This window comes from Eurosta solidaginis, chromosome 5 (genome assembly GCF_040869045.1).
Source record: "Eurosta solidaginis isolate ZX-2024a chromosome 5, ASM4086904v1, whole genome shotgun sequence".
NCBI lineage: Eukaryota > Metazoa > Arthropoda > Insecta > Diptera > Tephritidae > Eurosta > Eurosta solidaginis.
Genome location: NC_090323.1, coordinates 24,134,409 through 24,160,959, shown reverse-complemented (window position 1 = coordinate 24,160,959; position 26,551 = coordinate 24,134,409). Strand labels below are relative to the sequence as shown.

Genomic DNA, 26,551 nt, shown 5'->3' with positions numbered 1-26,551 from the left:
TATCCCTCGTTAAAGAAGCTATAAGCGCTTAGATATACGAGTACATAGATGGCACTGCAAAACCTGGGCCTCGGTCTTTCATATATGCGCCGCTTTGTTGCTTGTACAGTAGTTATATTTGCTTTTGGTGAGTATACTCTTATCGACAAGCAGTTGTATATGTACATATGATTAACTCGCCATAACACAAGTGAATTAGGGTGAACCAAAAACTATTCTTCCTATTTTGAAAAATCTATAATTCTAGTCTCAATTTCAAACCTCCACTGCAAAGTGCGGTATCAGAATTTATTTGAATAACGCCCTACCTCAGAATTTCAAAAATAAAAAATGCTTGGCGGAATCCGAGGAGATTAGCTATCAATTACCGCCGTGGTTCTTTTAAATTTTTCCTGCAAGTTGGTCAGACATGTTTTATGCCGACTCGCAACCACATATACGAGGTAAACCTGCGAGAAAATATTGTTTCTAATTAAAGAAAAACCACCCACAGCGGCTACCAACGCACTATCTCAGCATAACGTCAATACATTTTCAGCTAAGATTCATCATTAATCCAAAATAAAATAAGGTGCTTTTAAGAAAAATTGTGGAATAGGACGTCTGAATCAAATTCTTAAACTAGGCGTTTTTTAAATCTCAGAGAGGTTTTCCTGAAACGAATTTGGATATAAAGACTCTTTCTGAACTGAGAGTCGAGATAGGGTGAGTTAATGTTTTTTCCAAAAAAGTATTGAATTCGCTTTCGAACTGTTTATGTTCATTCAGCCTTCAATATATCGTACCTGAAGTTGGAATGGTATACATAGTATTAACGTTTACAAAATTTTTGCAATGTGAATCTTGGCTGCCGTTCCGAAATTTCTCAGAATTTTTTTCATAAACGCCCCAGCCTATGTGAAAATATATTGAATTAAAGTCTAGATAGAACGTTTTTGAAACAAATTCTGAAATAGGGCGTTGTTGACACATTTTCTGACATCGGGCTCTTTCGGGTGATGCTCCACTCAGCGGTATATTTCTTGAAAAGAGAATAGTCGTAAACTCATTAAATAAAGGCACCCTAAGCAATAAAGAAAACAAGCTACGCCGACTTAGCTGTTATTTTTATTGCTGCATTTAACCATCTTCTGCTGGCTCTGCCATATTAACTATAATGAAGCCGACCTTCAGATAGGTCCTCCGAAGTAGAGTAGAGGAAAAATGGTTCCAGGGAAAGTTACTCGCAAATCGCTAGAATAGATTATGATCTTACATATGTGAAAGGTGGGGGCTCTAATTACATGGACTTTAAAAAAAAAAAGAGCTTTGTATGTATTGGTCGATTGGCGGAACAGTACAAGGTGGCAGCATGGTGACATACCTACAAATATAAATAAAAGTTCCATGTAATTTGGTTTTTGTAAATTCGATTAACAAATGTCAAAATCGTACAGCGCCGGAAGTTGATGTATCAAATCAAATAAAAAAGTTTATAATCAGCTGTCCCGTGTTGTTATTTACGGAAAGAAATTGGTTTGCTAGAGTTTAATATAAGTTTTGTAAGAAATCTTTAAAAATACAAGGGAACACTCTGAGATCTTATGATGTGCAGCTCTCTATGAATAAAACTTACATCTTACAGACTTGATCTCATTTATTCCATTCTTTTATCTCCTTGTGTGGGTTTCTAACCACAGGGTGTAGGTATCTTTGCAACTACCGTTCCTGGAAACCTAACAAAATTCAGACTTTTTTGGGCGTCAGTTTTCTTAAAAATAACGTCGGCTTGGAAACATTGGTTTTCATATTAAGTTTATATTCCAAGCTGTGGTTGTAGTACACAAGGTAATTCGTTGTGACATAAACTAATAACCACCCTAATAGAAATACTTTCCTATATTCTACGCTGTAGGATCTACAGTTTGCTTGTAATTGTATTTGATCTTACTTAGTATTTTGTTGTTCAAGACTCTTGAATCAAGAGTAAAGATAATAGAGAGAAAAGAGAATAGCAACTCGTATATGTAGGATCTACATATACCTACATTGTAGATATATTACCGAAACTCACCAGGAAAAAAACCTTATTTTTTATCAAGCTCCAACAAATCCTTTTAGAAACCACTGAACAAAGAACATATCCGTTGGTCGATAGGCCTGATTGCATTCATGACGGCAGCTACTAAGCGACGACCCATTAAACTATGTTTACACATGTTCTTATGATGATCGTTATTTTCGGCGCGACAGAGCAGTACGAACTCACCGGGAATATAAATAAACATGACAACTAAATATGTACCCAAATAATTTAAGGTTTGTGATAATATATGCTGGCATATTTATTGAGGGTTGTTCGCAGTTTCGAGTTGATAACGTGGTGAATTTGTTAATATTAAACCGAATTGTGATTACCCTAATTTTCTAAATTTATCGCTACTGTTGCTGTAATTTATATTTCTGGCTGCCGTGTTCAAAGTAATCAAGTAGTCAATGTTTGCTTATAATTATCGCTTTTCTTTATAGTGGTTGTGGTCTGTCGCCGACGCGTTCAATGATATCAAGCTAATTCTCATAACTGGATGGCATTTCTCACATCAAAAGCTTAGTACGCCATTGGAATAGGGTTCCTGCTGAAGCGGGTCTTCTTTCGCTAAGAACTGCTCCTTTCGATCGTGGAGGTTATTTATGTATTTACTTAATCTAATGGTTGGCGGCCGCCGTAGTGTGGCGTGCTCCGCCTACCACACTGAAGATCCCGGACAAAGCAGCTTCAAAAATTTAGAAACAACTTTTTTCAATTAGAAAAATGTTTTTCTAAGCGGCGTCACCCCTTCGGCATTGATTTGGCAAGCTCTTCGAGTGTATTTCTGCCATGAAAAGCTTTTCAGTGAAAACTCATCTGCCTTGCAGATGCCTTTCAGAGCCGGCGTAAAACATGTCAAAATCGTACAGCGCCGGAAGTTGATGTATCAAAACAAATAAAAAAAAGTTTATAATCAGCTGTCCCGTGCTGCCACCTTGTATGGTTCTGCCATAATATCCTCATTTCTTTTCAAGCTTCATTATTTACAGAAAGAATTGGTCGCTAGGATTTAATATAAGTTTTGTAAGAAAACTTTAAAAATACTAGGGAGCACTCTGCGATCTTATGATGTGCAGCTCTCTATGAATAAAACTTGCATCTTGCAGACTTGATGTCATTTATTCCATTGTTTTATCTCCTTGTGTGGGTTTCCAACCACAGGGTGTAGTTATCTATTCAACTACGGTTCCTGGAAACCTAACAGAATTCAGACTATTTTGGGCGTAAGTTTCTTTTTAAATGACATCGGCTTCGAAACATCGGTTTTCATATTTAAGTTTATATTCCAAGCTGTGGTTGTAGTACACAAGGTAATTCGTTGTGACATAAACTAATAATATGTAGGTCCCGTCCCTCCAATTTGTAGGCAAAAATTTAAAGGAGCACGAAGCATAATGTTGCATTTAAAGCATAAACTTGTGAGGAAACATTACATGCGGGACATAACTTAAGAAAGTATGTATAGTTAAATAGGTAGGCCTTCAACCTATTACTATACCAGATCACTGTTTAACGACTACGAATCGAAGTTCTACAGGTAGGTCGATTTCTTCTTATGTTAAAGATGGCAATTGAATCCTGATTCGAGAGATATAAGTCGCTTGCAGAGGCATGCTAGCTGCACCAATTGATGACTCTGACGGCTGTGTTCTTATCTCTTTCATCACCACCACTGCACAGCTTCTTCAGCTGGACGCCGAAAATTTTAGAAATCATTTCTGAAGCGGTGTACATAAATCCGGTAAACAACATCTTCTGGTATAAGCCCAACTGTCGACCGATTTAACCGCCTGGCTGGTCAGAGGGTTTAGAACATTCCCGTGGTAGACATGCCTGTGATAAGAGATGACTTAAATCTACAGACCTAGAAGGTTCGACATGGTCACATCCATTCGGCCCCTATGATAATCGGGCTTGTACCATCATGATGCTAATTTCCGGAACGTACCAAATCAATATCACGAAAACAACCATCATCATAGACAATATTACCCAAAACCTTCAGAGAGTGTATTTCTCGCTACAATAATAGAAGCGATGTTATATAAAACTGTTGGATCTTCTAGGTAATCGTTCCACTTCGCTGGCCCCCTTCCCCTCTGTCGTAAGAAGTTTGTGACCTGCCTAACCAATGCTGCTAAACTTCCTAGACTATTTTTTCCATTTCGCTTCATGCCAAGAGCACATTCAATTGCATCTCGGCAAAGTTCCTTAATTCTCATGGGAGGCAGGGCTGCGTCAATAAATTATCAGATACTATGTACCCTTTGTTGCTCAAAACCTTACAGAAATATGTATGACACTACCGTTTTATTAAAAAACAAATAAATTCATAACTGATGTATACTTTAAGGCGCTTTAATATTGTGACGAATATTAGTGACACTAAGTGATACTCACATCACTAATCTGATACTAAGTAAATAAAGCCACAACAACAATAAAGCAAGCTGCCACACTTGTATGTACGTAAACAAATTAATCATTGTCTACACATATGTCCATACAAGCAGCGGAGAGAAACGCACAAACACATGCATATATCTGAGATACTCCCAAAAGTAGGCAATCATTGGTGGAAGTATCACTCACATACACACGCGCATTTGGCTATGCGAGAAGCTATAATCGTGCATTTGTAGTTATAGCTGATGAGTTTATACCTGGTAAACAAGTAGTAAATTCTAGAAGATAGAAACGTCTAGAAGTATGCGAACGAGACATCACAGAGTATAAAAGGAGTTAAAGCTGAGTAATCAGAATCAGTTTGATTTAAGCACGCTATTGGTTGTGAAGTATAAGTGTTATTGTACTTTCAAAGTAGTCTAATAAAGACCATTTCGCATAATTGAATTTTGGGGTTATTTATTCAACAATTTAGCGATACGAAGGTTAGTAGAAGGTGTAAAATAAGCGGATTTTCACTAAATTCGTTACAATGTATTGCAGTTTTTTACTTTTTATTATAAAAAAAAGTATTTAATGGTTTAACAATTTTTTACTTTATATTTATTTTAATACGTTTTGTATTTATAAATATTAATTTTTTAAAAAGAGGTTGTTTTTTTCAACACTACATACTTTTAAGCGCTTTGAAATACTTAAATTAAAAGTACTTCATTTTTAAAGAAACTACATATTCCTAAGTACATTTATTTGTTGTTCAACTTTTTTATCTTAACAATATTTTCCTTATTTAAATAGTTTTTGCACAAATAGTTACTTTAACAATTTATTGCATTACTTATCACTGCATACATTTAGGCGCGTTAAAACATAAAATAATTTTACTAAGTTCCTTTAAGTTCTTTATATAGTAAAAAATCAATATTTTTCTAAAGTTTTGTGGCAAAATTTTAACATGATTTATAAAACTATTTTACGGAAAACTTATTTTTAAAATATTGCTTTACCCATATATATTTAGTCTTTCCTTTCGAACTGTACACAACGTGTCGTAAACCACAGATAAAAATCTTACTTAAGCCTACTCACAACAAAAGTCGATTTTACAGGAAGACATCATTTCAAATTACAAAAGTTTATAATTTTTCACTCACAGCAGTCGTAATATTACTTTTGTGAGAACAAAGCTCTGTATTGAGAGTCCCATCCAAATCCTCTTCATTTTCTGACAACGCTGGTGCCTCTACCTCATTTGTGCTAACAACTTTGTACTCTTCTTCCACCGTTGATTGTGGCAACTTATTTTCATTTATTGTTTTCATTTCAGAACCAAACGGGTTATCAAAATTTGGCGGTATTAAACGATTTCTGGAACCATTCAAAAATAAGTTGCATTTAAAAATACAAACTAACATCAAAATTTCTCATACTCACTTCGATAATAGCAGCCATATCATGGCTACAAACATCATAACCGACGTTAAACCAAACGTCCAATATGTACCATATCGTGTATATATGACACCAACAAAAACAGGTCCCAATACGCGCGATAAACAACCCGCGCCAGTCATCAAACCCATCCAAACACCTTGAGGACGTGGTCCCAACACTTTCGAGAATATTGTTTGTATTAAAGTCACACCAATTGGATAACCGATAGATGTGAATGCATAACCGATTATAAATTGTGTTAGTGTTAAGGCAGGTGTACGTTCACACCATAATTGTGTTTTGGGGCAACCGAGGAACATTTCATCATTCGGTCCAAGATCCAGCGTTGCATTGCCCGTCAATGGTATTGTGACATTATAAACCTCTGCAATTTTGGGTGGTCCATCACCCCAGGGTATGTAGAGTACACGACCAAGCACCATTAATGAGAAGCCACCCCAAATTAGAACATAATGTTCAGGAAAGATTTTACAAAGCGGGTTTATAGCAACAAATGTGAGTAGTGCCACAATAGCGCCCACTGACATCAGTATACCCATGTAGTAGAGTGCATCGTGATTGCTCCACGCAAATTGATCCATGGTAAGTGATGTGCCAAGTCTGTAAGGAATAATAAAAGGTTTGCCGTTAGAATGTTTGAAATTATCGGAGTATTTCCTAGCCCATGCCCACTTGCAGAACGGCAAGTGATCTTTTTAATTCAGAGTTAACCTGACATGCGCGGTTAAATTCATATAATGGTTCCTTTGGCCCCGTATGGTTCCAACAACATCACTTTGGCTTCCATAGGCTCCCAACCAAATTTATTTCGGTGGAATTTATTTCGCGAAATGGTCAAAGTACGCTTTGACATTCAAAGGAATTGCATTCAAAATTAAACAAATTTTGTTCGAACTATTTTTTTGTCATTCGGGGAAGGAATTTGTTGTACTTTTTATTAAAGTCGATGCCGTTTGGCCCCGTTAATCAAATCCCTTCAGAACACTTAGTAATGTATCACATTTCAGTTGAAACACACCGGATTTATATCAGGAAAATGACTGCCCATATCCATAACCTACCCTTAACCTTCGCTGACCGTTTTGAAAACAACAACAACTATGTTACGGAGGAGTATCTGAGCTACGAAATTGTTTTCTTTATGGAAAAGGGATTGCGTCGCCAGGCACTATTTTTGCCACATGTGGACGGAGGTTCCACCATTACCGACGTCAAAGTGAGGTTTCGACGGAACAGAGAAAAACGCGGCAAACACTCCTTTTCTGAGAGATTAGAAACGCACATATGAACGCTGCGACTTCAACGCCAGGATAAGCAAGGAAACAATCTGGTTTGATTTTCCAGTTTTCCGTCATCCCTTGTCAAATAGGAATTGATAGCCAACCCAGTTTCGGCATTGCGCCATCTTCAGTACAAATTTTTAGTCCCAATCTATGGTTTTACCGTCGAAAAATGCAGATTTCACTTTATAATATTTGCCAGTGGAGGAGAGTTCTTAGGGTATATGAACTATTTACATTATATGTCTAAAGTTTTTTAGGTTCGTATCAGACTCGATAAGCGGAAATTACTCAGCCTCTTACTCTCTCGACAAATATTAATTTGCCAGGCCCAGAAATAAAATGGATTAGGTACGACCAGGATAACTAAGGAGAACCTATGAATAAGTACTTAGCTCGACTTTGTGGATTTCCTTCAACTTTATGAAATTCTTGAAAACACGGAAAACTTTTAGGGTTCTGTAAAACTAGCAAAGAAACACGGAAGCTCTAAAACCTATTTTACGCCACCTTGACGAGATATTATTCTACAACTAGGTGCGTGCTGTATAAATAAATATCACAAAAAACAACAGCCAGAGGAGATTTGGATAACGGATAACTTTGGGCCGTGAGCATGCTGGCCTTGTCAATGGACATACTTTCTTAGACGGAACGTCTTCATCCAGCGAAGATTCTCGTTGCACTATCTTTATGTTGCGTAAACCACATACAGCTCATCATTATACATCGCTCCAGGCCGCCGAGAACGATCCGCTCAATATTTATTTACAAAATATTCAATTCCGTACTTACGTTTCGAGCAATACAAAGTTGAAGACCAACACAAAAAATGCCACAATTAAGGTCCACGCCGACATATAATCCGGTTTGATTGCTTTCCATGTTTCACGTTCTGAACTCTTGCCTTGCTTTATCATTATTTCGCGTGCAGCAATCTTGTGCTCCTAAAAACCAAGAAGGATAATAGCTTATAAACTTTAAGATGTCAATCTCTCCAACATGACTAATCCACTTACCTCAAATAGCCCCGGTAGAAACATAATAAAATTTCCAACACTCATGAATACATTGATCCAACCACAAGCTGTGTACATATTAAAAACAATGCTGCTCCACAAGAAAGTATAGCCTTCATTGCCCAATGGAGTAACAGCAGTTTGTAGACCTGGTCCAACAATAAACCCTAAAACTTGAGCCAATGATACCATTGAAACAGCTTTCGTGCGTTCATTAAAACGTGTAGCAGCTGATAGATAGGAACGACAAACTGCAATGTTTGCAGAACTAACACCAATCAGAAAACGTGAGATCAACATCCAGTATTTCACGTTGTCAGGACGCATTTCAAGCGATGAATAGAGGCCGCTAGCGAAAGTGAAGAGCGCCAGTGAACAGAGTAGGGGTAAGCGTATTGAAGCGGTCTTATTACTCCACCAACCAAAGAGTGGACTAAATATCATTTGACCCAAGGGATTGGCGGCCACAATGACACCCATAAACTCTTTACCTGCATGTGGATCTAGCTATGAAGAAGAATATAATTAGACAACTTTTATTAAAATAATACTGTGAGAGACAGCTGCTATTTTAGGTCCACCTTAATATTGAAGTAAAATCTTTATAGCGCGATGGTTTCAGCCGGCACCTGTGGTCACCGCAAGTGCATAGACTCATCTCTACTCCGACCAACACAAGGTGTTTTTTTTTTTTATAATATCAGCCAGCAAAATTGACAGCTTGCTCCCAGATTGAAAGTATTTATTTACCTTATTTAAGTAAGGCCAGATTCCTGTAAGTATAATACTGAAGCCAAGTGACATCAGGAACATTGTGAAATAAATAACGCGTACAGAACGCCAACGACTTTGGTATTCTTCCAGTGTTTCGAGACCATCATCAACATCCTCAGGCAGTCTTTGTACTTTGCTAGAGCGACTACTACTATTTGAGTTGCCCATTGCTTATGTGGGTTTTGTTAGTAAACTAAAGTAAAATCACATCTAAAATGTCAAAGGTTACATTGCCTTTGAGGTCAACAAACGGTGACTACTTGTTTTGTGCATAACATTTTAACACTAAAGGACGTGCAAAAAGTTGTTGACGGATGAAGTAACGGCATTTACTTATGTGTATGTATGGGTATGTATGTCCTCAAAAGGTTAATATTAAACCTGTTTGTCGTTTTAGGTACATAGATAGTCGTGTTGCTTGAGCAGCTGTAAAAAAAAATGAGAACCGTTTTAGTGAAGTATAAATGTAGAACAAATTAGGAAATATTACAATACCGGCTATTCTGAAAGACCTCACTGTTTCAGTTGGATCCTATATTTTCTCAATGCAATGAGACAAATTATTTTTCTATGGTAAGCAATCAGCTGTTTGGAAAATGTCAGCGTCAGGACATGAAAAATCCAAAAAGCTTTCAGGAAATCTATACAACTTCGAGCCTTAAGCTTAACACATGTATCCATGTTAGGATGCACTACTTCAGATACAGAATTTTTTTGAAGCAAATGAAATCATTTGTGCTTCCAAAGAAAATTAAGTATGCGTTTCAGTCCCTCGTTGTACCTAAACTAAACATATCAATGCCACTAGCTAGACGTGCTCGGAGAAAGAGGATTGAGCCTCAGTCTTATGCAGTTCCATTTGCTCAATAAGACAGGTCTTATCTGGCTAGATCTTCAGATCCATGAGTTCAGCCCCTCTATACTTCCAATTCTCGACTTACCAAAATACACCCAGAATGTCTAATTGTCAGAAGCTCCTGTGAGTAATTAAGCTGGAAATAACGTTGCCCCAACAGCTCCTTTACTGGAACTTTGATGTCTCTGCAGCCGTTCATACGAATCATTTTCCACAAAATAGTCTATAAAACATACTCTCCAAGCTAAAGAATAAGCTCGCCAAAATTGCCTTCAACAAACCTTTTAGACTTGGCGTCGAATGTATGAGCGCGCACTTAGTATTGCCAATATCAATTTACTCAACATTAAGGAATTTCTTAAGATAAGACATTGTTGGCAAAAAATCTTGTGGCATTTTAAAGATACGAAGGTCTTCACCGTAGTCCTCAACAAAAGCAGCTCGGTCCACAGAAGTTTAAATAACAAACTAGCAGACCCGGCAGACGTTGTTCTGCCCTAAATTTGGCCTATCTGCATAAATTTTAATAAGCTTTTTCCGTCTAACTCTGCCCCACCCATCTACACTTTTTCCTAATATTTTTATTCAATTCTCCCTCCGTCTTTTTCGCTTCATCTCCATCTTCGTCTCATTCTATCTCTTTCTCAGTCTCCTTCTCTCTTTTCTCTTCTCTCAACTTTTTCTCCTTCTTCTTCAGCTCTTATTGTCAGTCCCAGAGGGTGGTATGTATTTTGTTCCAGTCCCATTCCGAGTCTCAATCTCAGTCCCAGTCCTAGTCCTAATCCTAGTCCCAGTCCTTCTCTGGTATACTTCCCGGAAAAAAGCATCGTAAATACTAATATAGGCAAATTTATATACGAAATTTCAGGCAAATCGAATAGGACGTATGTAAATAGGTATGTGGGTATTATTAATTCTTGTCTTTATTTCGGCTTCGCATGCATATTTATCAGTTTTGCCAGGTTGACGCGACAAAACCGAATATCACAATGAACTTTAAAGCTCTCAACAGCTTTCATTTGATATCCATATTGTATAAACACATTCTGGGGTACCCGGGTCCACGTTTTGATCTCAAGACCTTAGGCACGTAGCGAAAAAAAAGGTAGACGTTGGCCGATTCTCAGACCTACCCAATATGCTCACAAAATATCATGTGAATCGGTTCAGCCGTTTCGGAGGAGTGAGGCCTCTAAAACCGTCACAGAAGAATTTTATATATTAGATTGAATTTTTTCTAAAAAAAATCATAACTCAAGAATGGCTAAACCGATTTGAGATTTCAAAATCAACTAACCATCATCTCTCCTTCCTGTATCTTTCCTAAAAATTTCATGGCAATCTTTCTATCCGTTCTCGATTTATGGAGTGACAATCAAAATGTACACTTCTTTTTATATATATAGATAGATTTCCTTCAAGTCCTGGCGATGACCTCCAGAGCTAATGTACGTATGAATATGGAAAGTGACGGTAGGTGAAAGATTGCGTCTGGAACGTTGCTAAGCGAATTCACAGAGGATCCAGCACGCAAAGGTTGCTTTTGGAAGTTTCACAAGCAAATTTATAAATTTTTTTTTTTTGAGAATATCCTTCAGCATACGATAGTTGGAAAACTGGTAGTGGGTCCGATAAAAGGGGCGTAGATCCAAAAGGTATGTTGCTCTTGCAAATAAACCCCCCGCCCTAAGAAAATCTTTTCTGCAATTCGAAAGTACATTTTAAGCTTTCAAAGTTGTCTGCTTAACCTAAGATTTTTATAATTCACTTCGAAAGGCATTCAAATTGTCACTCGTTTAACTGTAGATTAAACCAATCCATCCACACTTCCCCATCTAGTGATAGTAACAACTCTAGACCAGAGAGCACGACACGCCTTCTTCACGAGCCCCAACGATACTCAGTAACAACATTTATTAAACTCAATTGAGGTCAATCGCTTCCTCTTGGCATCACCAATCCGGTTTACTAAATCTTGCAGAACCATTGGTTGACTGCTTCGTAAATACTTCCGTCGACCATAGGTTTGCCCATGGTTAAATAAAACCAGTCTTCTTTCTCATCCATAGAGAGGAATGCGGACTATATTTTTTGTAAGATAACCAACTGAGACTTCATACAGACTTTGCCGAATGCTTTCACTACGGAATGCTCCTTGGAATGGAACATATATGAACGCGTAGATTAACTATTCTGGATTTATTTTACATTTAGTGATCTAAAAAAACATGCCTGAAAGGTATAAGCCTACCTTTATATAAATCAACCACAAAGCAGCAGATTATTTTGCTTGAGTAAAAATGGTCTTGATTAATCATCAATCGATTTCATCAACACTAGCCTCCTAATTTGTGGTTCATTTATAAAAAGACAATTGTATCATGATACTTACATATATATAGGAATTTAATTTGTTGCAGCGCTACAAATATGTTTAACTAGCAGACCCGGCAGACGTTGTTCTGCCCTAAATTTGGTCTATCTGCATACATCTTAATAAGCGTTTTCCGTCTAACTCTGCCTCCCCCTCTTATATTTTTCTTAATCCTTTTATTCACTCCTCCTTCCGTCTTTTTCGATTCATCTATCTCTGTTTCGTCTTACTCTATCTCTTTCTCAGTCTCCTTCCCTCTTTTCTCTTCTCTCAAGCTCTTCTCATTCTTCTTCATCCCTTATTGCCAGTCCCAGAGAGTGGTATGTATTTTGTTCCAGTCCTATTCCGAGTCCCAGTCCACTCCAAGTCTCAGCCCCAGTCCTAGTCCTAATCCCACTCCCAGTCCGTCTCTGGTCTAGTTCCCGGAAAAAACGACCGTAAATACTAATGCAGACAAATTAATACACCAAATTTCAGGCAAATCGAATAGGACATATGTATATAGGTATGTGGGTATTATTAATTCATGGCTTTATTTCGGCTTCGCATGCTTATTTACCAGTTTTGCCAGGCTGGTGCCACTAAATCGAATATGACAATGGAAATTACTTTAAAGCCCCCAGCAACAGCTTTCATTTGATATCCATATTACACACACATTGTAGGGGTATCCGGGTCCACGTTTTGGCCTATATCTCAAGACCCTAGTCACCCAGCGATATAAAGACTACTCTGTACTAAAGCACACATCAACAGCTTTCATTTGCTATCCATATTACACACACCTTCTAGGGGTATCCGGGTCCACGTTTTGGCCTATATCTCGAGACTCTAGTCACCTAGCGATATAAAAATTACTCTGCACTAAAGCACACATCAACAGCTTCAATTTGGTACCTATAATGTAAAAACACATCCTAGTGTTACCCTGATCCACGTTTTGGCCTATATCTCGAGACCCTAGTCACCAATAGGTATGAAGACTACCCTGTACTAAAGCACTCAGCAACAGCTTTCATTTGATGACCATATTAAATAAACACATTCTAGGGCGCCCGGGTCCGCGTTTTGGCCTATATCTCGAGACCCTAGTCACCAATAGATATGAAGACTACCCTGTACTAAAGCACTCATCAACAGATTTCATTTGATATCCATATTGTATAAACACATTCTAGGGGTGCCCGGGTACACGTTTTGGCCTATATCTCGAGACCCTAGTCACCCAGGGGTACGAAAAATACCCAGTATCAGAGTACTCATAAACAGCTTCCATTTGATACCCATATTGTACAAAGACATCCCCGGATTACCCAGGATTGATCTCAAGACCCTAGCCCGAACGGGATAAAAAGTATCCTATGTCCGTTCCCAGGTTCTAAGCTACCTCCCACCAATTTTCAGCCAAATCGGTTCATCCGTTCTTGAGTTATGCGTAGTGTAACTAACACGACTTTCTTTTATATATATAGATAATAAGGTAAGGTGTCTAAGTTCGGGTGTAACCGAACATTATATACTCAGCGTGAACTTTAATTTTACATTTCATTTCAGATAAATTACTTTTCTACATAACACGTGGCACCGTCCGTTTAAAAAAAATTTCTTCCCATTTCCTCTTACAATAAAACTTTATGAGTGAAATATCATTGATTCAAAACTATTTTTTGCTAAGTTATGTCTTATTATTCTAGTCTACGACCCTTTCAAACTTGTTTTATATCTAAGTTACCGTGGTCTTTAACCGTCCATTTTTACTAGAAATATTTTCAGCTATAAGGAAAATATGTGTACACAATTTCATTACGATATGTTAATTTTTCTTCGAGTTATGGCTCCCGAAACAGAAATTTGCGTAGTCATAAAAGGGGCGGTGCCACGCCCATTTTTTTAAATTTGAAAATTTTCCTATTTATTGTTATAAATCCACTTGGGAAATGAAATATCATTGATACAAAGCTCTTTTTTGCAAAGATATAGCTTAGCTGGCGCCCACCGTGGTGTGATGGTAGCGAACTCCGCCTACCACACCTTATGCCCTGGGTTCGCACCCCGGGCAAAGCAACATCAAAATTTTAGACATAAGGTTTTTCAATTAGAAGACAATTTTTCTAAGCGGGGTCGCCCCTCGGCAGTGTTTGGCAAGCGCTCCGGGTGTATTTCTGCCATGAAAAGCTCTCAGTGAAAACTCATCTGCCTTGCAGATGCCGTTCGGAGTCGGCATAAAACCTGTAGGTCCCGTCCGGCCAATTTGTAGGGAAAATCAAGAGGAGAACGACGCAAATTTGAAGAGAAGCTCGGCCTTAGATCTCTTCGGTGGTTATCGCGCCTTACATTTATTTTTATTTATAGCTTATTTTATTCGTCCACGACCCTTTTAAAAATCTTTTATATAAAAGATGGCGTGGTCCTTAACCGATTTCGTTAATTTTTCTTCAAATCATTCCCTATAGTAAAGGCAACCTCTCTGCAGAATGTTGTTACAATTGGTTTAACGATTTTTGATTTATGATTAATAATATTTGTAAAATTGATTTTATCACAAGTGGGTGGTGCCACGCCCATTTTAAAAATGTTTATCAAGAGTCTCAATATCAGTCCACACGTCAAATTTCAACATTCTAGGTGTATTGTTTACTAAATAATCAGGTTTTTTGTGTTTTCCAAAATGTTATATATGTATATAAAAATTAGGCGTGGTTATCATCCGATTTCGCTCATTTTCAACACCAATCTGTTCTGGGTCCAGATAAGCTCGTGTACCAAATTTGGTGAAGATATCTCAATATTTACACAAGTTATCGTGTTAACGGGCAGACGGACGGACGGACATGGCTCAATCAAATTATTTTGCGATACTGATGATTTTGATATATGGAAGTCTATATCTACCTCGATTACTTTATACCTGTACAACCAACAGTTATCCAATCAAAGTTATAATACCCTGTGTAGAGGTACAGCTGGGTATAAAAAGTATTGTATAAGTACTTATGTAAGTCCACATGTGTATGTATGAAAATGCAAATAATAAACTGCTCGCTTTGTAATTTTTTTGCGTGACTTAGTGAATTATCAGAATGGCGTTCGTGTGCAACTATGTTTTAAAATATTTAATCAAGCGTTAAAACTTGCATGCAATCATCTTTATACGTATATCGCATACAAACATGGGACTAAAGGAAGCTTACTCAAAAATCTCGACTTTTGAAGATGCGAACAATAAATTGGGTGATGTCTCCAACACCGTGAGGAGAATGTATCAAGATCTTCTAACCACAGTCCTAAGCAGGTTTTCATGAGGGAGGAAGCTTAGTGTAGTTTACCTTGCCAAAAGCTTTCATCTGAGACGGTGTACTCACCCTTTTGTGTGAGATAGAGGGTTGATAACGTTATGCTAGTCATTCCTGCTGCGCTTTAACTGAAAAGATCAAGTGTTCTCCACCTATTGTTCCCAAATCAGTGAAGGTCTCTCCTCGATAGGAAGGGTCCGAGCTATTATACCAATTACTCTAATGGACATCCCGTCTGCAACTCGCATTATCCTTCCCAGTTTCAGATTAAAATAATTGTAGAAGGTATCCTTGTGTTGAGCCAATTTTGGTTTGAAATGTTTTGGAAAGGCTTTTTCTAATAGTTTACCATGTTAAAGGCTTTCAAATGAGACGGTGTACTCACAGTTTTGTATGAGATAGATGGTTGATAACGTTAGCCAGTCATCCCTGCTTCGCTTTAACTGACAACATCAAGCGTTCCTCGATGGGAAGTGCCAGAGCTTTTCTGCCAATTACTTTTATGGAAATCCCGTCTGCTGCTCGAATTATTCTTTGCAGCTTCAAGTTAAAATAATCGAATAGGGTATCCTAGTGTTGAGCCAATTTTGGTTTGAAATGTTTTGGAAAGGCCTTTTCCAATATCTACCGAGCTGATGGTGTTCCTTAACGTAATAGACGTTATGGGACAACTCGGAATAAAGACTCACTGCAATTCGCTGCGTCTGGGCGGCAAGGGGGCGTCTAATTTGAAGCAAGCGTCTTGATTTAAACTTACCAATGACGCATGCGAGTTGTGCGGTGGCTTTAGGACCCGCCAAGTAAAAACCACTTAAAATGAATGATGACAGTCAATCTAGCCGGGCTACCACTCTTACCATATTTCGAAGAGTTCAAAGATAAAACGGTTTAGATTGAAGACCTACGAAAGATAGCGAACTCCCTCACAGCTATGGGTCTTTGATAACAGCATAGTGATACCGTTGAAGCCGTTGCATTTGAAGCGTTGTGGTGGTGGGAATGAAAATTGTGCATTTTTTATTTTCGTGAAAAATGCAATTTAAATAATGATACCTTGTAATTGTTTTTTTATCAGTCGCCTTATTTCGGCGTTGGAGTCTCTAATTTGTGGATCCCTTTGTTTGAAATGTAACACTTCATTGCGTTCTCTGACTAAGCGTATAGAAAGATTTCCCTTTTCTTAATTTATTTGGTTCATCTCGAAGCTTCAAGCTCTGAGGCGCCCACTTTTCTTGCCTCGAAGATAAGACGCACTGATAGGTAGGACTGGCAACTGCATTCACACTTCAGTTGATAAATATCATTCACATTTCGATGCAAATAAAGCAAAATGCTTATAATTAATGTTAATAAAAGATGTAGGGTTAACAAAGAAACACACATGTACATACAGCAGCGAGCGCGAATATAGCAGTGGTAATTTTTATCAAATTTCGTCAACTAAATTCTTCGTTTGATAATTTCAGAAAAATATTTGATGAAGTTTTTAACTGAAACTATTCAAATCAATCTCAAAACGTTTTCGAAAAAAATTTAAAATTTCGAACTTCTCGTTTAGAGATTTCTGTATTTTTAAGCGGTATTATTTAGCTTGACTTGACAGGGCGGCCGTTGCGCAAGGATCGAGATATTCAAAAATATCGTTTTTGCGGTCCGAGTTGGCTCATATTTGGAACAAATAATACATACATGAATAGAAAGCGACATATGAAAAAATCACCGCTAGGTGGCGCAAGTGTCGAGATATTCAGAGAAATCGTATTTGTGGTCCGATTTGGCTCATATTTGGAACAAATATTACATACGGTCCGGTAGAAGTGACATCAAAATACTTTAGAGTTCGAGGAGAGACAAGCATACGTGGCGCCGAGTCGAATAAAGTCTTTGGAAGGATTATGTACTGAGGACTTAGATTGTAAGGAAAGAGTCCTTGTAATAATAAGTCACTAAATAAAATAAATAGAATGAGAAGTAATAGGCAATTAAATAAAGACTAAAAGCTTGAAAATAAAATAATTAAACACAAGTAAGGAAGGGACTGTCTTCGGCTGTGCCGAAGACTTCATGCCTTTCATGAATGGGGCTGAACAATAATCTTATCTCGTTCGTAATCTCCAAATAATCGGATGTATAAGATAAGAAATATATAGTGAAAAGATGTACATACCTAAATGATTTTTAAGATAAATATAAAATAAAAAATGGCAAAAAACCCCCTTATCTGAACGATCGGAATGGGATATATATTATATATAGCTCCGATCGAAATGATTTTTACGGGAAATCTTCTATGATATATTAGAATATATCACCAAGTTTCACGTTTTTATATTCGAAACTAAGGGAGAAATAGCCAAAAATCTTTCTATCTGAACGATCGGTTGTATGGGATAGGTATATACTATATACATATAGCTCCGATCAAAGTGATTTTTTCAGGAAATCTTCTATGATATATTAGAATAAATATCACCAAGTTTTACGTTTTTATATTGGAAATTAAGGGAGAAATTGCCAAAAATCTTTCCATCTGAACGATCGGTTGTATGGGATAGGTATATACTATATACATATAGCTCCGATCAAAGTAATTTTTTCAGGAAATCTTCTATGATATATTAGAATAAATATCACCAAGTTTAAATTTTTTATATTGGAAATTAAGGGGGAAATGGCAAAAAATCTTTCTATCTGAACGGTCGGTTGTATGGGATATATACTATATATAGCTCCAATCAAAGTGATTTTTGCAGGAAATCTTCTATGATATATTAGAATAAATATCACCAAGTTTAACGTTTTTATGTTGGAAATTAAGGGAGAAATGGCAAAAAATCTTTCTATCTGAACGATCGGTTGCATGGGATATATATTATATATAGCTCCGTCCAAGTGATTTTTTCAGGATATCTTCTAAGATATATTAGAATATATATCACCGAGTTTCACGTTTATACTTTCTAAATGGCGGCAGGAATGACCAAAATCGTCTTATCTGAACGATCGGTTAGATATATGTTATAGTGGTCCGATCCTACCGGATCCGACAAATGTCTAATATAATACAAAAATACATCCTTGTGCCAAATTTCATTGAGACATGGCTATATCAACTCAGTTCGTCGCCCTGATCAATTCGGTATACTTAGTGGTGAGTCTATCTTCTATATTTCTCAACGTTACAAACATCGGACCAAATTTAATATACCATTTCATGTTCATGAAAGGTATAATAAATGTATACGTTAAACGGGTTTCTTGATAACAATACTTACATTAAGTAATACAAAAACTAAAAGCTAGAAAATAATTAGGTAGGTCCTAGGTACTAGTCATCACACTCCTCATCAATCATATAATTAAATAAAAGCATTGGGCACGTGAAATTTCTAAAAATGTGAGGCGTATCATAACCTTATTTAGGTTCAGTTGGTCTTACTTATGACTAACAATAGAAATTTGACGCGTCCAACGCTTTTATTTAATTGTCTGATCAACGCCATAGATTGATGAGGAGTGTAATGACTAGTACCTAGGGCCTACCTTATTATTTTCTAGCTTTTAGTATTTGTATTACTTAATGTAAGTATTGTTATCAATAAAACAGTATAACTCAAAATTTTTTTTAATTATTCTATTATGCGTATGCAGTTTTATAGCCTAATCAATTTTAGTTTAACATAAGTACAAGTTATAGGTCTCTCAAAATACGCACTGATTTCAAAAAACAAAATTTCCGGAGACTGTATATATCAAAGCTAAGGTAATGGGCCCTCTGTATGAAAAAGAAAAACCTACACTTCTGAAAAAAAAACTGTCAAAAATTAATAACAATTTTGAGAGACCTAACTTGTACTTCGTTAAACTAAAATTGATTGCGCTATAACACTGCATACTCAAAAAAAATTCAGAAAATTCTAAGTAAACATTTTTTCGAAAACGTTTCTGAGATTGTATGAATTAAGCAGGGACTGCTCTCATTGCTTTTTAAATGTATGAAAAAATGTATTTGAATTTTAATTTATAATTTATTAAATAATTTAGGAAAAATTTAAACAACGTTGACGATATTGGTTTGCTTGTTTCAGTTCAGTTGGCGAGCTTTGATTAAAAAAATTAGACTGTTATTTTCGTGTTTGCTGCTGTAGATGCATGTACATATGTAGAAATATCAGCAATGATAAACGCTTTGTTCTTTTTAAGCAAAAAATTCGGTGTAGTCACTACTCTAGATAAGTTTTTTGGCCATTTCGCCATCGTTGTTTAGAAAGTAATCGAATTAACAAAGGTTCTAGATTAAATTCCTAGGACATTAACACATTTCAGACACTCCGGCATTCTTTCCAGCTTCTACTTTATCTGAAAGAAAAGCGGCTATTGTATAACACCAACTGCCCCTGTGCAAGCTTCGTCTTAGGCCTCCCGTCGAAAGAGGGATTGAGATTAGGTACGCTTCTGTAGCACTACTGCAATGATGTGCCGAAGTTGAAAGGGAGGTGGGTGTAGGGTTTCTGTTGAGAGGACGATGTAAGCCGCAAGTTCAAGATGACCGATCACTGTAACGTATTCCAGGAGAAGGGATGCGTTTTACAAGGTGCTAGCTAGTGCTACCACTGGGGATCAAGGGGTTGATCGGGATTCGAGCGTTTGATAAGCGCTATTCATAGCATCCGCAACCCAATTGTCGACCTCAACTACGCGAGGCGAATTCTATTAAATAAGAACGTATTATACATATATTTTGCAGGCGAGGATCTGACGACCTTAACCCAATCATGGAACTAGAGGATGGGGTGCGGGATGGCATAGAAGGTTCAATGTGGTCATACTAAATCGTTGCCGAGATGGTCGGGCTAGTGCGTTAATGGTGATGTTACCGGAATATAGCGGATTTAAATCCGGAAAAGGACCATCAACATATATAACACTCACCAAAGCCTTCGAGGACTGTCTTTAACGTTACAACAACAACAACCACTGTTCGATAATTACGGATCAACTGGGATAGCCAAGCGGCTATTAAAGTGTTGAATTCAACCATAGTACGATCGCGTTGGGAAGAACCTCACCTCCCCTGCGATTTAATCGAACTATTTTAAGATAAGAATCATCGGGCCGTAGTGTGCCATAGGGAATACGGAGTTTCTCAAGCCACCTGTTTTTTGTTTCTGTAGAAAATGGCTTGCAGTCAGTAGAAGTCTGGCGGTCTGCTGAAATGATTGCGTTAAGCAACGCTTATCTAGCAAACGTGATCAGGGGGGTCACTGTCCGAGGGCAGTTTGTGCGATGTGTCTTAATAAACTGGACAATTGGGATAGCTACCACTGAGTCTATAAGACCCAACAATTTGTAAGAAAAATGACAAGCAGCGTAATTTGGAGAAGAAGCTGGGCCCTAATCCCTCGGTTAGCATCTCGCACCAAATTGTCAGTTATGATGAATCAGTCACACTTCTTGACTCTCAATTTAAATTTTGAGATAATTACATATATGTATATCGCTTTTTCTATTTAACTGCTAACAATTTAAACTCCAACATAAAAAAGTGTTTCCTTAAGTTATCAAGCAGAATTGCATTCACATTTTAATAAGCTGTTGCTGTGTATGTGCTAGATAAAGTGAACACAATAAACTTAAATAGCAGCCAGCTGCTTGTGTACAATAAATAATAAAAGGAATTTCATATATGTATAAGTGGAGATGATGACCCCGAAACGCTGGTATCGCGAGGTCAATACTGAATCAATTACATGTAAATTGGAACCGTCAGGAGAATACTGGGAAAACCCATAGATCTTCGAGGTCTTCGCTGAAGTGGCCAAGCTTTAGTTAAAACTTTCTTAACCACTAATGTTTACCAAATATATATAGCTGAATACCCTGCATTATTTGAGCCTACTTAGCCATCAAGTTTATATTTCATAGCCCTAAAGAAATTCAAAACTCTATCAGGAAATCACATCACTAAATACCGATTAAATAACTTAATGCTATTCAAAGAGTGCCCTGAAATACTTGATATACAGCGGTATTGGCGATTAGCAGCAAGGCTATTAGGCGTCCTTGGGTCTTTTGTATGAACGGTCGGTGGTAAAAAGGGGATTTATATTAAGAAAAAAAGGCAGTAAACGGTAGGACTTGTTGCTTTACCCATTCAAACTATACGCTTCGACTCATACAATGAAACAGGGACTCGTCTTTTTTTTCATACCAAATCATTCAATTAAAAATTGACACACCATGAAATTCAGTAAGGGGAAGATGCGTATGCATATCAATTAATACCGGGCTAGGTGTCAACTTCGTCCAAATATAACGGATTGACGGACTTCGATAAAATTATTAAGGATATGGAATTGTATTGGATCATTTTGGGACTATCTCGTGAACATTTCGGAACAATTCAAGACTATTTTAAGGATAATGTCGAAACTATTTCGGCGCAATTTCACACAATTTTAGGATCACTTCTGAATTTTTTCGAGACTATTTCGGGACCAATTTGGAACAATGTCAGGAGCACTCCAGGATTATTTTAGGTATCATTTCGAGACAACTTCTGAATTATTTCGAGACTATTTCGAAACCATTTTAGAACTGTTACAGAATCTAACTGCCGAAATTATTCTGGAGATTTCCCGAAAAGATAACAGAATCAATTTTAGGATCACTGTCTCAAAATTGTGCCGAAATAGTAACAAAACGATTCTGAAGTTGTCTCGAAATAGCAATCAAAAAAAATCCCGAAATTATGCTTTAACAGTCCTGAAATGATTTTGAAATAATCCCGAAATGACGCAGAAGCTATTCCGAAATGATACCTAAAATAATTTTGAAATTGTTTTAATTTTTCCAGGTTATTTACGTGTTTTATACCAATGCTTGTTTTATTTTATGCATTTTTGGAAATAAATATGTTATCTGAAATTATTAAGGTTATTTCACATATTGCCCGTGTGTTTTAAAAGAAGAAGGTTGTGCTAGCGGGAGGGCTATCGCCTTTTCAAACAAATCGTAGAAGAAAAAATTTTGGTAGCCATTTGGTACCATTCTCGAAATAATTAAAAATTTTGCTTTGATTGAAATTTAATAAAAGTCATCGTAATAGGATCAAAAGTTCTATAGTATTGTAACGAATTTAGGGAAATTCCGCTTATTTGCAACCTTCTGCTTACGTTCGTATCGCTAAACTGTTGAATAAAACACTCCAATATTCTGTATTACAAAATGGTCTTTATTAGACTACTCTGAAAGTACTTCGCAATGAAACTTCACTTCGCAACTGATAGCGTGTTTAAATCAAATTGATTCGTCATGCCTCAGCTTGTGCTGCTTTTATACTCTTCGGTTTCCTCGTTCACCCATTTCTTCTAAGGTCTAGCAATTTCGGGAACCTAATGCTTGTTTACCAGCTATATACACGTATATTTGTAATTTGTATCCATATGCGTGTGTATGTGTGTGTACTACTGTAGCTGATGATGACATGCGTTTGTGAGTATATCTCTGATGACTTGTATGTATGTGTGTAGATGACGATTGATTTGTTTATGTACATACTGCTTAGTATCGGCTTGGTGATGGTAGTATCGCTTAGCGATACTAATATTCGTCACAGTATATATTGGAAAATACCCATGTATGCCGATCGATGGATGTAAATTCCCTATGGGAGGTGTGGAGATATCGTGCTGGCCTACTCATGGTGTAAGATTAAAGTCGACAAAGGTTTGGCAAGCCCTCCGAGCCGCCCAATTAAACAGCAAGTTTCGTTTGCTAGTTATGTTGACCAATAAGAAATATATGAAAAAATGGAAATTTCGTACTCTATATTCGAGAAAAATTTCGATATTAACATCGATACTTTTACAGTTATGCTATATACAGCTGATTATAAAAGAATCGAATTGTTGTTGATAGCTTTTCATTTTCTTTACATATTTTTTTTTTTAATATCGAGGCCTAACAGCGATTTTAAATAGTATAAAATAAAATAAATTAAAATAAAATAAAATAAAATAAAATAAAGTAAAATAAAATAAAATAAAATAAAGTAAAATAAAATAAAATATAATAGAATAAAATAAAACGAAATAAAATAAAATCAAGTAAAATAAATAAGAATAAAATAAATAAAATAAAGTCAAATTAACTAAAATAAAATAAATTACAGTAAAATAAAATATAATAAAACAAAATAAAATAAAAGAAGATAAAATAAATAAAATAAAATGGAATAAAATAAAATAATTTATGTTTGTTTGTTTTAATGGTGTGTTGCGATGGTACCATTTCGAAAATCGCCACAAATTCATCGTCAGACAATTTCGCAGTATACCAGTAAATGTTTCTTCCTTTCTTTTCAGTTTCTCTTAGAAAAACATAATAATTGAATCTTCAATTATTATAAGCCGGTGTTAAGCTCGTGAATTCTTAATAATAGGTATAAAATAAAATGTAATAAAATAAAATGGAATAAAATAAAATAAAATCAAATTAAAATAAAATAAAATGAAATAAAACAAATAAAATGCCAAATAATAAATCAAAATGAAATAAAATAAAGTTAAATAAAATGAAATAAAATATAAACAAAACCAAATAAAATAAAATTAAAATAATGAATTATTTTCTTTTCCCGCAAACAAAAAGAAAAAAAGCAATGCTGTGAGACCAATTGCACAGCGAGAAGCGGGGCATTCATATAAGTATGAATGTTGGAGACTTCGAGTTCAATACTCAGCTTTCGAGAAGCTAGTTGATGGAGAAGTGAAATTCAAAAATATGTCCTAGCAACCCTCGCCGTTTTGTAATTTTGCTCTAATATCAATTAAAATAAAAAAGCTCGCAAACGTTATTTCACTACATTAAAAAATGTGTAGTATTCCTATATATAATTATTTTAAACTCGTTGATAAAAGGTTCTGCAAGGTCTTTATACTGAATAACCACCGCAGAGAAAGATATGAATGAATTTTTTTACTGAAACTGCTATGAAAACCAAATTTCGAAATACAAGTTAAGAGGCATTCCAAATTCAAATATTCGAAGCTTTCGCAGTTTTTTAAAATTTCGAATTTTTCGGAAAACGCATTTGATATTGGTTTGCATAATTTCATGAGAATTTAACGAAATTTCATACAAATTTTCACTGTTTTTTCGTGTTCGCTGCTGTACATATATGTATGTATGTTTGTGTAAAATTTAAACCCAAAAATAAATATTGATAAAACTACATTCAATCGCATATTTATTTCACTCGAATCACTCATGGATTGCCTCAATTAATCAGTTGCTTCAATTTTTATTTTTGCTTTAATAAAATGTGAATAATTTGTTATTGCTTCAATTGGGTCAACATTCTACATTTTGTTGTTTTATTTTAATGATGTTTTTGTTTTTATTCAAGAACACCTAAACAAATACAGACAACAGCTTTTTCGATTTTATTTGTTTTTTATTTTGTATCTAATAGATACCTTTGTTTGAATTTATGTTAATATTTTTACTTTTTATTTTATTTTTACCTATGCATATATTATTCCCTTGTTGTTTCTCCCCTTAACACTTTTTGGTGTCCACAAGCAAAATGAAAGGAACAACGATACTTTATAACCCGTTCTATTATTTGTTAATTCCACAGCGCACGTTTTACTTTCGAATATTCGCGCCCCACTGTTGGCTACTGACTGCTGGTGCTTAGAAAATTATTAAATGAATTGGCCATAAGACGAGCGAGTCCAACTGCAAACCAGTGCTTCATCACTACGCCGTAGATGCTCGCCCTCTTGTTGCTTTTCTCTCTCGTTACTTGTATATACTGTTCTGTCTTTATCAACACACACTCTTTTTCATGTTGCCACTATTGCAGACTGGTAGATACTCGATCGGCGTGAGCAGAAATTCTCTACAACATACCTGCAATTACTTTATTATTGTTGTTGTTAGAAAAAGTTGATAGCACTGGGTAGGTCAGTGATATACTTGGATATACCCTCTTAATATAGAGACTCTTTAAGGACTAAAAAACTGTAAATGCCAATGAAAAGTGAACTACAAACAGTCACAGTCAGTTCAGGGCTCAATCTGAACAGGCTTTCTTGCAACAGATTTTGCACGTAAGGAACATTTAAGAAGCAGTTAATATGTATCTGGAGGAATTTTTTTCAGTAGCAAAGCTGTACCTCGTAGTAGAGATCACCTTGTAAGGTTCTTATGTTCAAATTAACTCAACATTGTACAACAACAGTGTACAGCAAGACCGTACCTGAGCCCTAAATTGACCTCATCCGAATAAAGCCAAGAAACGGGAAAGGTTTCCTTGTATATCCCACTTTAGATTTATGAATACGTTTTGTTCCTTTAGCTTCGTATAAAGAGATTCGTATTAAAAAGAAGCTTCACTATTTTTACATTAAGCTCGAAGTCTGACTCAATATGAACCTCGGCAGAATACTTGAGATTTGATACTAAACCATGTTGAGACTTATTTCAATTAGATAATTCTGCCTTCTCTTTGAGTTCCGAAGGCATGACTCAACAGTGTACCTCGCTATCCAAAGATCGCTCACTGTCCTTTCTTCGTTTGTTTTATCCGTTTACACAACATGCCCTAGCCAGCCGTTTCAATTATTCTTTCCGCCTTCCTAACTCTTGCTATGTGTCCTAGGCGGTTATCTATCATCGGATCATTGTAAAGGTATCGGGCCTTGCTGATATCTAACGGTACTTTTTAATATCTACCTCAGCTGGGACCGAGTACAGCAGTACAGAAGAAAGTGAATTTGCTAATGAGAAGAGCAGAAAAGATTCCAAATTCTATATAAACGAGGCGCACAGCTCCGTATGACTACTACTGGGTTATGCTATGAGGGATATCGAAGTATATAATGTTAGCGTAAGGAGCATGCTGAGAACCAACCCTAATGATTGTGAAACCTGAAGGTACTTATGGCCGTATTTGGATAGGAAAGGAACGAGTTTCTCAAATTAAGAAAATTGTCGGTTTCTGGCCCTTTGGCGTAGG

At 36.4% G+C, this 26,551-nt stretch overlaps 1 protein-coding gene across 4 annotated transcripts; it reads right to left on the bottom strand.

The window, feature by feature from the left end:
* Positions 1 to 5,001: 5,001 nt before the first annotated feature.
* On the bottom strand, positions 5,002 to 25,227 carry Cln7 (CLN7/MFS domain-containing 8). 4 transcript variants are annotated; one of them, XM_067756893.1, is made up of 6 exons: positions 25,053 to 25,227; positions 8,979 to 9,428; positions 8,229 to 8,735; positions 8,005 to 8,156; positions 5,909 to 6,529; positions 5,002 to 5,842 (listed from the first exon to the last, which is right to left on the bottom strand). In XM_067756893.1, exons 2-6 carry the CDS (start codon positions 9,168 to 9,170, stop codon positions 5,611 to 5,613), a joined length of 1,704 nt encoding a protein of 567 aa, XP_067612994.1. In that variant the 5' UTR covers positions 9,171 to 9,428; positions 25,053 to 25,227; the 3' UTR covers positions 5,002 to 5,610. The 4 variants fall into 4 exon arrangements, with proteins under 4 accessions (XP_067612994.1, XP_067612995.1, XP_067612997.1 ...); XM_067756894.1 differs by lacking the exon at positions 25,053 to 25,227 and adding an exon at positions 15,595 to 15,810; XM_067756896.1 differs by lacking the exon at positions 8,979 to 9,428.
* Positions 25,228 to 26,551: the final 1,324 nt, after the last annotated feature.